Source organism: Echinococcus granulosus, assembly GCF_000524195.1.
Source record: "Echinococcus granulosus chromosome Unknown EG_S00150, whole genome shotgun sequence".
In the NCBI taxonomy this organism is placed as follows: Eukaryota; Metazoa; Platyhelminthes; class Cestoda; order Cyclophyllidea; family Taeniidae; genus Echinococcus; species Echinococcus granulosus.
The window spans coordinates 108,916-120,829 of record NW_020170530.1 but is presented as its reverse complement, the minus strand read 5'-3'; the positions used below and the strand labels follow the sequence as shown (position 1 = coordinate 120,829).

General features: G+C 43.5%; 2 protein-coding genes across 2 annotated transcripts in view; one reads left to right on the top strand and one right to left on the bottom strand. All coding sequences in view use genetic code 11, as the record gives it.

The window, feature by feature from the left end:
* The window catches only part of EGR_09502 (Squamous cell carcinoma antigen recognized by T-cells), a gene marked incomplete at both ends in the record, with an annotated part of 17,433 nt that extends 7,206 nt beyond the window's left edge, over positions 1–10,227 (top strand). Inside the window, 18 exons of the mRNA XM_024498751.1 lie at positions 331–532; positions 2,079–2,151; positions 2,916–3,028; positions 3,101–3,227; positions 3,294–3,398; positions 4,475–4,674; positions 4,717–4,792; positions 4,831–5,424; positions 5,822–5,944; positions 6,032–6,091; positions 6,162–6,220; positions 6,317–6,433; positions 6,537–6,758; positions 6,975–7,082; positions 7,917–8,087; positions 8,942–9,268; positions 9,713–9,957; positions 10,050–10,227. Of these exons, the coding sequence (XP_024346846.1) occupies positions 331–532; positions 2,079–2,151; positions 2,916–3,028; positions 3,101–3,227; positions 3,294–3,398; positions 4,475–4,674; positions 4,717–4,792; positions 4,831–5,424; positions 5,822–5,944; positions 6,032–6,091; positions 6,162–6,220; positions 6,317–6,433; positions 6,537–6,758; positions 6,975–7,082; positions 7,917–8,087; positions 8,942–9,268; positions 9,713–9,957; positions 10,050–10,227 (3,100 nt within the window). The remainder of the gene's footprint in view (positions 1–330; positions 533–2,078; positions 2,152–2,915; positions 3,029–3,100; positions 3,228–3,293; positions 3,399–4,474; positions 4,675–4,716; positions 4,793–4,830; positions 5,425–5,821; positions 5,945–6,031; positions 6,092–6,161; positions 6,221–6,316; positions 6,434–6,536; positions 6,759–6,974; positions 7,083–7,916; positions 8,088–8,941; positions 9,269–9,712; positions 9,958–10,049) is intronic.
* A 1,484-nt stretch (positions 10,228–11,711) lies between these two features.
* Positions 11,712–11,914, bottom strand: part of EGR_09501 (KRR1 small subunit processome component) — a gene marked incomplete at both ends in the record, with an annotated part of 13,361 nt that continues 13,158 nt past the window's right edge. The window contains one exon of the mRNA XM_024498750.1: positions 11,712–11,747. Within this exon, the coding sequence (XP_024346845.1) occupies positions 11,712–11,747 (36 nt within the window). The remainder of the gene's footprint in view (positions 11,748–11,914) is intronic.

Here is an 11,914-nt window from a genome sequence, read left to right as displayed (position 1 = left end):
CTGCTGTTGCGCGTTAGATGGGAAAAAGCTTGTTTAGTATGACATTGTGTTGAATTCTAGGTTTCCTGTCTAGGGGTAGGGAATGTGTCTCTTAAGGAGGAAACCTCGCCCCAGTTACTAGTACCCTCAACCCCATACTCAAGTAGTAACAGGACTTATCATGTATGTACACTTCAATTTTATTGTCTCTTTTCAATTGAATCAATGTCAGGAGCATCTCCAGAGACGGAATTAACTAAAATTGTTGGTTCCACTACCACTTGGCTAACCAAAAGGTCTTCAGCCGTGGGAGATGATTCCATTGAATTAAAGACTTCTTCATTATTCGAGGTGTCATTCAAGAACCTCGATCGCAGTGACTCTCGCAGGCGAATTGAGGTGTTGGAACAATTGCGGTCACATCCGCGACCCTGTAATAGGCAGCGGTAATTGGGATAACGGTTGGATTTCAGCGGGCGTGGACGGAGCCTTGACTTCCAGTCCCCCGAATTGTTTTCACTGCAAAGTCGCCGGCGACTTGCATTACGTCGAGGTGGGGTGGACGAAGAGGAGCTACAATTCGGGGATTCACTTTCGCAAGTTGTTGATTTCTTTGTGTAACAACTTGATGAAGACTCGCGTAATCTCGATGAAGATTGGCAGGGACTCAACTGTCGCCGTGCTTGCTTACGGGGAGTGCAGCTTGCCCGATTCTTGGGAATTAATTTTTTTATGCATCCGCGTTGCCTCCTAACTCGCGCCTTCCCTGACACCAGTGGGGGTCTCCTTCTTATCCTTTTCGTTTGGTCACAATTTCTTGAAGCGTAACGAAATAGATAGTTTCGGGTACGCTTCTTGAATCTTTGAAAGAGTCTGTTCATTGCCGATACACCCCGTTGCTTTCGGTGATTCACCACTGTTCCGCATTTTGGTTTGCTGGACTTGCATCTTTTTGCTGAAGTTGGAGAACACGGAGGTAGGGTATCTTCCACACGTGAACGCTTTACAACCTTTGGTTTGCATTTTGGTGATTCGTTTGAACTCTCATACCCAGATTCACTCATCTTTTTCCTCTCGAAGCACCAACCACCGCCAGTAGAGACACCACCCTATTGATCCAAATCACGAGATTTCGATGTCACGCGATAAACTTGGCGTAAGTTTCGAGTATTTTTAACGGACAAACACGGAAGGTTAGTATTAGGTCAAATCTTGGAACTCATTTCTTAACTAACGAATGGTTGCAGTGCGGATCGTGGTGCCCAAAATTTCACTAGGAAGTTTGCTATCTAACATTTTCGGGAAACAGAGAAGACAGTATTTGGATTGAAAATATCCTCTCTCCACGGGATAGCGTTTTGTGGAACAAGAATAAATCGGTATCACTACGCTTGTGCTATGGCCATTCGTTGAGTGATAAATTAATGATAAAATCCGATTCAGCACATGTTTGAGTCTAAATTAGTACATACAGTTAAAGAGATACTTGTAGCTATATCGCAAAACTGAAAAAAGGAAAAAAATAAGAATACATGGGTCATATTTTTTTGCCAAAAGAGGGAATTGCGGCAGTTTGTCGTATACTAACTGTAACACTCACATTGTTTTAATGTACCTTTCAGGGAGGGGGCAATCATGAAATTCGAATCTCGTGACCGGATCGTCCTCTCTCGTACCTAGTGACTGCGGTTCCCCTCCTTCTTAAACTCTGTGTTTTCCCTCTCCATCTTTTCATCTTTAACAAATATGTCCAAAATGAATCAACTGCGCTTGTCTGAGAACGCTAGGAACAGGGAGGCGGGGGCCGATGAGCCTCGCTCCACGCTAACAAGTCGGCTATGTAGTCGGTGGATTATATTTCCCAAAAAAATGCGTAGTATAAAAATATGCAAATATTGCACTACAGATGACGTCATACACAATGGATTCCACTTGAATAGGCTTTTGTAAAGGGGTAAGACGTTATGCTGCTCCGTAAAACCGGAATTGCATATTAATTTTGCATAATTACTTTAATTCATGTGATTTAACTTCTTCAAAAGAAAATTTAATTTGTGCTCAATTCAAATGAATGCTGTCTATCTGCGTGTTTGTGTAAGGTCATTTGTCAGCGCCTTGTGCGCATTGTCGCCGTTTCGCATCTCGGTGCGCGGAGTGCCGGTGTCGTTGAAGGTGCAAACCAGACTTCAGAAATAACTCTTTGGTCAAAATACGCGGCTTTTACTTGGCCAAAATCCCCTAGGATGCATTTTATACCTCCAAGACGTAGTGTCTTACGGAACAGTTTGCATGCTTATACCGGTTTTTCCAATTTACCGAAATCCAAATCATCATTTTCTTTGTTGTATTGTATAGTAATTGTTTGGATGCTTTTTGTGGGAAAGGTGAAGGCTTTATGCCTGCATGGACGACTAGGGAAAGAAGTCAAAACCTCCACCGAAGTCATTGTCAAGTAGAAGTTAATTCACATCATGCTTGAGAGGGAACTTTATGCTGTTAAAGACAGCCAGATTTATGGGTGACTTCTTGTATCGGGTCGTTCTCATTCTCTTGGTGCCACCGAATTGGTGGCTTTGAGTAAGCGTGCGTTCAAACGGCGTGGCCATGGTTTTTACGGTGGTTCACATGTGTGCCTTGAGAGTGGTTACGGTGATTCTATATTCACCCCACTATTTTACTGTTCAATTCCTGTAGTGAATCAAACACGTTTATTTATTTCTTTAGCAACGATATGGTCGTTTTATAATACATTCGTAATTGCTTCATAGTGTTTGATGCTTCATCTGTGTGATTTGTATCCATTTCTCCTTACCTTCTCTTTCTCTGCTTTCTAAAACCAAGCTTACATCAACTTTGTTATTTGGTTTGCAAAAAACAGCGGCAATATCTCTTGTTTTCTTTTCTATGTGCATTTATTGAATATTTCGATGCGTTAGTAATGTACCCTGAGGACCCAGCGGAGCTATCGAGCTCCAGCTCTTCATCTTCTGATGCTGAAAAGATTGAAACGGAGTCTTTGGAGACTGAGATTTCTGAACTTACTCGACAGGTTAGCAAAGCACTTTATGTTCTATCCTAGTTTTTTCTTATTCCTTATACCTTCTCTCCGTCTTCCTTGTAGCTCGAGGTGAATCCATATCTCTATGACGCTCAAGTACGCCGAGTAGCCCTTCTTCGAAAAGTTGGCGAACTTGACAGACTCCGTGAGGCACGTGAAATGATGTCCAAACACTTTCCTCTCACACCCAGTATGTTATTTTTCAACGATATGGAGAATATTACAGGAATACTATAGGCCTTCCTTTGGCTTTCAGAGATGTGGCTACAGTGGACCAAAGATGAGGCTTCTCTTCTTACCGAAGGCGATGATCGGGAGCCTATTTATCAGCTTTTTAAAAGAGCTTTGTCTGATTATCAAAGTAAGCCGCACACTTTTATCTGGGTTTCCATTTATTTCGATTTATTAATAAAGTACTAATAAACAAGTCACATAGATAGTAGTTTTTCTGCTTTTAAATCGAAAGCTGGTGAACACCTATATTTAGGATTATGATATTAGAAGCATGATTTTTGTAGGGGCGAATTGGAATGAAGTGAAACATTTTTTCACCTACTCAGTACAGTAACTCCCACTCTGTGCTTGTTTTTCAGCATTCCTAGCCATCTTCTAAGGTGTTATAAAGCATCTTTTTACTAAAGTAAGCTTAGTAATACCGTGGACGGGAAGCCATGGTAACAGGATAGTGGTAGAGTTTGCCTGGACGAAGGAGCTCCCTCAATAAAGTGTGCTGTCAAATATCGTTTTGCCATATAGCTCTTACCTTCGTGGTCAGTCTTCCTCTTTGGCCATTAGTAAGTCCTCCTGTCAATTATTGTTCATAGGTGAAAGAGATGCAGTGAATTGGCATAATAAAAGAAATGATTCCACCTATGCTTTAGTGGAATCCCACGTTCTAGTTTTAGGTGGAATTCGTGAGTGTACTCCGTAGTTCAACCCTTTTTGGCAGTGGTGTTTGTTTAGGAGAAACATGATGGAGAGTGTCAAGCTTAATAATTATGCAGTTACTAAAAGTCATTTCTGGTTGTTTGAAAGCTGAATCCGCTCCATTAATGACAATTTTACAGAGATGGCAATTACGATGCTTGCATTTTTAGTGGTTACCCACAGATAACTATCAACGGCATATACCTTCTTATGTCGTTCGGGTCTAGTGCCCAAGGCAGAATATTTGTGAACTCATCCCAGAATTTAACTAGTACTCGGGAAAGTTCGACGCATAGAGAATTGTCACTGCGATGAAAATACTCGTAGACAATTTTTATCGTTGCGTTCCCTTACTTCACCCTCGATTGAAATGCTATGCTTATCGCCAAAGTTTCGCCATATGTAAAGTTGCCGTCCAGAAAATCTTGGCCTTCCTTGTCAGATACTTCCTTCCTTCATCGCAGAGAAGCGATATTCAACTGCTCAGGTTTTTGGTCTTTTCATCTACAGGTGTGGACGTGTGGTTGGAATATTGTCAATTTGCTATCGGTGGAATTGGATTGGGTGAGTCAGTAGAGCTCGATCGCACCCGTGCCGTGCTGGAGGAGGCCGTGGCCAACCAGGGTCTCAATTTTGCCCAAGGCGCAGTCCTATTTGAGGTCTATCGCGAGTTCGAGACAATCTGTCTTGCTCAATTGCAGGCCAAGGGTGTAAGTCCTCCGTTCTTTACTCCATCTTTTTATTGTCGGTAGGATCCTGTGGCAATTGCGAATCAAGTGAAGAAAATTGACAGTATTTTCCGGCGTCAGTTAAGCATACCACGTGTTGGTAGGTATTTGCTTCATGAAATAGTTAAATGCTTTTAGATATGGATCAAACAATGGAGGAGTATAAGTCTTTTCTGGAGGGAATAGCGGAGAGTACTGATGGTGGATTATCTGACGATTGCAAGGCAGCCTTCGAATCAGCTCAAGCAAAGTGGCAAGCAGTGGAGAATTACGAGTCAGCTGTTGCTGACAGCGCTGAAGAGAACTCTCTTCTCTCGGCCTGGCAATCTTACCTCTCATGGGCGGTGGAGCATGCTTCCCGCAAGGGCACTCGCGCGAATTTCGTAAGGAAGGCGGCCACTGCCGACGCGGAAATCGCCTTTACACCGGCGGAGGTCCTTTGTCTCTTCGAACGGGCCCTCACCGATCTTTGTCTCCACGTCTCCATATGGCTGCAAATGGCTGACTACCTGGAGGCACACGTATCCACTGATCGGCAGCGTCTCATCACCACTTTAGCACGCGCCGTGCGCAACATACCCTGGAGTGGTGAGCTCTGGTGCCGCTACGCACTGGCCTGTGAAGCGCATGCGTGGGATCTTGCAACTCCAGCGGACTTCTCGTGTAGCATGGACGGTGCTTCAGCCGAATATCCGGCGTCTCACCTCTCTAAGGAGTTTGACCCTGTCAAAGGTAGGTCTGTTCTTTTCCACCCCGTATTCTGGCATGTCCGCACTAACTCCGTAAACGACTGGTTGGTTTTAAAACAGTAAACTATGCGTGAGATGTTTTGAGTCGCAAAATAACTACCCTTTTTGCTCGCTTTTCCTCTAATGCTCTGGCAGCGGACGTGTTAATCATTATGAATTAGCCTTGGACTGGAACTAACCATCTTTGCAATCACATTGTTTAGAAATCGTAATGTGTTTTTTTGTAATGAAATTGTAGCTGCTGATCGTCTAGTCTGCAGCTATGCAGGAGTATGATGACATAATACCACAATTATTTCTACTTTGATTGTACTACATTTGACAGTGGAAATCGCGGATTGTGTTGTTTTATGCTTTTACACACTTTTCAACTCATTTAGACATCTACGAAAATGCTCTAAAGTATGGTTATCCATCAGCAAGTGATCTAATTGCTGTTTGGTTGGCTTATTGTGATTTCCTGCTACGTGTTCTCCGCAATTCAAAGGATTCAAGTCTCCAAGGTACCTTGCTCATTGTTAGCGAATTCGCCCCATTCTGCTCTGAGACTGCAGACTTTTACACGATGTTATTCCTCCTTTTTAACCTAGAACGATCCACCAAAATGTTGCGCAGCACTTTTGAAAGAGCCCAAAATCATACTTCCGCGGGTAAGTCAAATTATGAAAAGTAATTAAATGTACCTAAACTAACTGTCGTGTGTTCAATTTGGCAATTTAGCCTTCCCCAATCAATCTGAGCAGGATTGTCCAATCTACCGCTATTGGGCCTTTGTTGAGGTGAGGCACTTTAACATTTGTAAATGGGTCTTCATGTATGAGATCAAACTTTTAATTAAAGATAATGGTGCAAACATTTCTTTTGGCCCCTTTTAGGCAAAACACCTCGGTGACAAGGAGCGCTGTCGTGAGCTCTGGAAGACGATGCTTAAAATGGGCAATAATGGTAACAACCCTGCCTTTTGGATTGCCTACTTGGATTTTGTAAAGCAAGTTCTTACCCATATTGGTCTTGATTAACTCCGCCCTGGCAACACAAATGGAGCCCGAACCTCGCTGGCATTTTTTTTGCAGAAATCATGACGAAGCAGATCAGCTCGTGCGTGTGGCAGGAATGGCGGTTAACTCGGTGACCGGTGACTACACGGAAACGATCTTTCAGACGGCACGCAGGTGTCTCGCGGAAAGTGGTCTGGATTTCAAACGTTTGCGTGACTTTGACGCCAAGGTCGCTCAACGCCGAGTTCGTCTTGCCGGTCTGGGAGCCTCCAAAAGGGTGGAGCAGGAGGATGGTGCAGATCATGCGCCATCTCGACAGGTATTGGCTTCTCTGAGGCCAATCTGATAGTTTACTTAGTGGTTCCCAGCAGAGTCGTTACTTCAGGCGTGACTAAGACTAATGTATTTTTGTTTCTTCAGATAATTATTCAAACACGTTAATTTTGTGCAGACTGAATTTGTCGTAGAATTAATAGTGGCAGGTTTGAATAGGTGTGTCATCTGCAATGTTTATTTTTTAATATTTTCGTCATAGCGACGCAACCTCCCAGACTCTTCAGCGGAGAGGGCCTCTAAAACAGGGAAACGCAAACTTGATGAAAGTACATCCTCCTCAACTGTAACAGCTGCTAAACGCCAGAAGGTAAGGCCAGACCTGGAATTTGTTTCGTATCAACAGCATCATCCCTTCAGCAGACTTAGAATCCAGTATTATGCGAAACCATTTGTGGAGAGGCGTTCAAGTTAAAGCCGAGTCAATTGCCAACTATGTTCTACTACTTGTTCTAGTAACCGGCGTATATCTCTTCCTGAGCCAGTAAAGACATAATCAGTCAAGTTGAAGGCAACAGTGTCATGATCAAAGTCTACATGTCAACTAAGGCGAAGAATCAGAGCCTGTGGATATCTGTTTACATCTACAGAAGACTTCAATTACACACAGAACGGCGATGGTGTTGAGGCTCGGGTACACAGCAGTAAGACAATTAAACGATTGAAGTAGTGTAAACGTTTCTGTGGTGATTCACGGAGTTCCGTAGCCACAATCTTGGTAGTTGTTCTTGCGAGCATGCATTTAGTGCGTGGAACGTCTCTGCAATCCCAGAGGCATAATCGACACACAAGCTAACGCACGACGAAATCGAATGGAAGATGGATCTCTGTAGCAGTAGTGTACACACATTCACGAACCAAAATATTTGCCTTTTTGAATAGCCAGTGTACACCGGATGTTTTAAGACTACTCAATCGTACTGCCTTCTGTGTACTGGCTAAGGCCTTAGATATGGAAGTGAGAATGGGATTTTGACCCCTTGAAACCTGTTTCTTTTAAGTGCAAGCTGAATAGTACAGGTTTGACTTGAACGTCTCTCATATATTTGATCCATCTGTAACACCTTACGAACCCCTAATAGGGAGTCATTTCTAGCATTTAAAGAGGAAAGAGAGAGGGATTCCCCTGTTTAATTAATTGTAGGCGGATGTTGAGGAGCCATCGAAAAAAAGCGGTGGCGAAGTCGAAAATGCCGACCGCCCGAAGCACGGTGAAACCGTTGTCCATGATTCCTCCAAGGATGATCAAACTGTCTTCGTTAGCAATCTTCCTTTCTCTACAACTGAGGAGGAGTTAAAATCTATCTTTGCCAAGGTTAGTAGTGAAGAGAAACAACGATAGCCATTTTTGACTTTTTCCAACCCATCGCTTAGTACACTATCGTTCCTATTGACGAACATGTCAAGTATGTGGAGGGCTGTTATTCAATATGTTCCTTGGCATTGTTGTAGTTTTATCCCTCTATGACATCTGAGTCGTTCTTGAAAACGTCAAAATGCGCACAATTCTGAATGGATGAACCAACATTTGCCTAAAATCAGTACCATTTAGTGCAAACTTCAAGGTGCCTTCGTAGAACTGATATCCTACCTGCATTTCTTCTTCCTGCCATGTTCTCACTTCGATACACCTCAGCCATCCACTTGAATTCCGTCAGTTGCTGGGGCAAGGGGAGGTGCCATTTCTTGACGCAAATCAAACTTCTTCTTGTAAGCATGAAATTGGAGCGATTGCCCAAAGTAAGCGTAGTTTCATCAGCCCTTACGCTGTAAATCACCGCAACTTCAGTCATCTACAGAATATGTCCTTTTCGACATGTATGGCGCCTTGGATCCTCTTTAACGGGGTTAATAAAAGCCATGGATTCGTATAGGACTTCATTTATCACTAGACAGAGGTAATGGTGGACCATTAAAGGGAGTGAAACAAAGACAATGTTGTATAGTTAGGATAATGGTCGAGTATACTAAGGTCGAATTTTGTTCTCTTCCACTTCAACAATGGAAAGCCTGCCACGTTCGGTCATCACAGCTCACAAACTACATAAACTAGGACGATCCTATGATAGGATTTTCAACCAAACCCATCTGTTTGCAGTATAATTTCTTCCAAATGCAGTTTTCGCAAATTTGTAAGGTGATGCCGTATTCTCATCTATGAATTTTCAGTGTGGTGAATTGGTCTCCATCCGCCTTGTACGTGACTACGCGGGCAAATCGAAAGGCTTCGGCTACGTAGAGTTTGCCGATGCGAGCAGCGTGCCTGCAGCCCTTGAACTGGATCGCTTGCCTATCGGGAGTGGTAGCGGCGACAGTGTAGGCAGTAGCGCCAGTGGCAGTATTGGTGGTCGGCCCATGTTCGTCTCGGTGTGCGATACTAATCGCTCAAAGTCTGTCTTCGCCTACAAAACTGGGGTGCCGGAGCCTAACAAACTCTTCGTCCGCAATCTAGACAAAGTCACCACGGAGGAGGCTCTTCGTACCTTCTTCGGCAAGGTCAGTTGTCTTCCCTCTTCCCATCCCCTTTGAATTGTCATTGCTTGCCACCGAGAAGCGTATGTGGTTGTGCCATCGGACGTTCTGTTTTACAAGTCACCTACCCTTACAGTTTAGTGAAACTTAAGCTTGAAATAAGCCAGAGAAAATGAATAGAGAAAATTAACTTGGACCGTCTTCGTCCGGACTCTTGAAGGCCTTTTAAACTTTTGCACGCGGTTTAATGACGATTAAAACCGAGAGACGTTACAAGATTATATATTTCTGGGTAGAACTTTCCTGTAAATTTACAGAATTGATGGACTTTGACGGTAATAACGAGCGCAACATCATACTATCAAGATGATGTTCAAATGACGTAGTTAAATTATGAATCAAACAGGTATCATCCCGATAGGATTATAACAACAAAAGATCTGAATTTTGGCTTTTTAATTTCTTTAGCATGGTCGAGTGACAAGCGTGCGTATAGTGACCTTCCGCAACGGCGTGCCCAAGGGCCACGCCTACGTGGAGTTCGCAACGGAGGAGGAAGCCAGTCGGGCTCTGGTTGCCACTGACGGAGTTGTTTTTGGCTCCAAAGCGATTTCTGTTGCCATTAGCAATCCGCCGCCACGCTCCGCCGCATCAACTGTCCGCTCTACCCATAGTCAGGTGAAACGCAAGGAGCCTTCAATGCACCCGCCTGCGTAAGTAGACAATCTCATTTAGCTTTTCACAGAGCAATAAACTGCCTTAAGATTGCGGCGAGTGCCCATTGTCGTGAACTTCATCCTTGTAGACGATCAAAGGCACACACACAACTCGCCTTCATACCGAGAGCGCTCCATCGTCCGGCCGCGGGGGATTCAACTCCTCAGTTGCCGTCTTTGCCGTCGGAAGCCACGTCTGCTGAATCGGGGGATATGACGACACCGAGAAGCAACGCAGACTTCCGAAAAATGTTTTTAAATAAGTAATTATATGCTTGTATGTCTACTTCCAGGTATGTTTACATCAAAACATTTTATAAAGCTTGTAATCATCAGTCAAATCGGGAGGTTTTCTGCAGGCATCGGTGCTCATTCCACGGCTTCGAAATTTTTCAGGCTGAGGTCATTACGGTAATCCTTTCCAGTGTCTTCTGCCACCCTTTCTCTCCATCAGTTCCTCTAGCTATAGTTTTTTAGCAAAATATGTGCAATTGTGGTCTTGAAAAGTCGTCATGGGAAAATATCATTCAGACGAAAAAATCGAGTGATTTTTGGAGTAGCTCATTGTGATGACTTCCCGTGACCTGTAAACATCTTTGCGTGCATAAGCGTCGGTGTCTACTTTCTTTTTGCTCCGACTTCCCGTTCCATAAAATCTGGGATGAACTCAACAGATGAACCTGGCTTGCCATTGGCTTTACTGAATGCCATTTGGAGAAGTTACAGCAATAGAACGCACCGTTTTAAAGCAAACGATTTGAATTATGTTTCTGACATTGAGCCACTGGAGGGTGTGGCACTTTAGGGGACATGCTCTGGTCTGGAACTTGAAAAACTTCGTGTCTGAGACGAGTTTATCAAGAACAACGTCTAGACAAGCTCAAAGCAAGCAGCGCGGCAATTCGTCCACGTCTACATCAACTGGGATGTTTATAGTAGAAGACCGGACAAGTGGGTATCACATGCTTTAAAGACTGTCAATTCGTTTTTCGTCTTTTTTTCATCTCATAAACTGCCGCTGCATATCACATGTGAGTTGGCAGGAGAAGCAACGCATCATTGGTTACCTTTAAACAATCCACTGCCTACTCAACCCGCCCTACACTCCTGAGGCCCACTCCACTTTATCAGCAGAGGACGAATTACTAGATGGTTGTGTAGTAGACTGCGGCTGAACGTTTGCAAGGGAGGAGGCCAGGATTGGACAATCAGTCGGGAGTTTTTACCCTTAAAAGATGCCCCGTGGCTTTACCTCACATCCTAGGTCAACCTGTCCATGAGTGGGAGATGCTGCCTCCTCTTCACACCCTGTGATTATCACCTTCTAACATTTGACAATCATGCGTGGAATGGAATGGTAAAAGTGAGGTAGAAATGAAAATGGAGAGGACCAAGGTTGATTGTTTGCATCTGAAGAAAAATAGTTCCGTAAATATAAATTTGCGACCAAATTGTGGCCTGTTGAAAGAAGATATCAGCCTGTCATGATGATTATTCCGGTAAACATAGTACTTCAATGAGCTTTCTGCACATCCCTAATTGTTGTTATAAAAAATAGTTTTGGTGACCTTATATCACCGTAAAATTGTCCAATTCAGGTGACTCTCAGAACCCGAAAAACTAATCTCCATTGAACCTACACTACCTTGTGCCTATTTTCTTTCAATCTACGATATGACATGCTACAAGCTGTTGGGAGACACTCGTTACATACTTGTGTCGCTCTTAGTTCCTTCCCATTCGTTTCGCCTTCACTTATTTGAATCAACCATTTTGAAAGCCTCGAACTGCACATAAATTATATGTAACATGAAATAAAATTATCAAATGATATCACATGTGTTCTAGTTAAGGCTAAATGACAAATTGCACATTTACAGTGTGGGCGACAGGGATAACAAGCATTGAATTCACTGTGAAGAATGGACGGAAAAGGTTGAGTCCCGAATCCTGA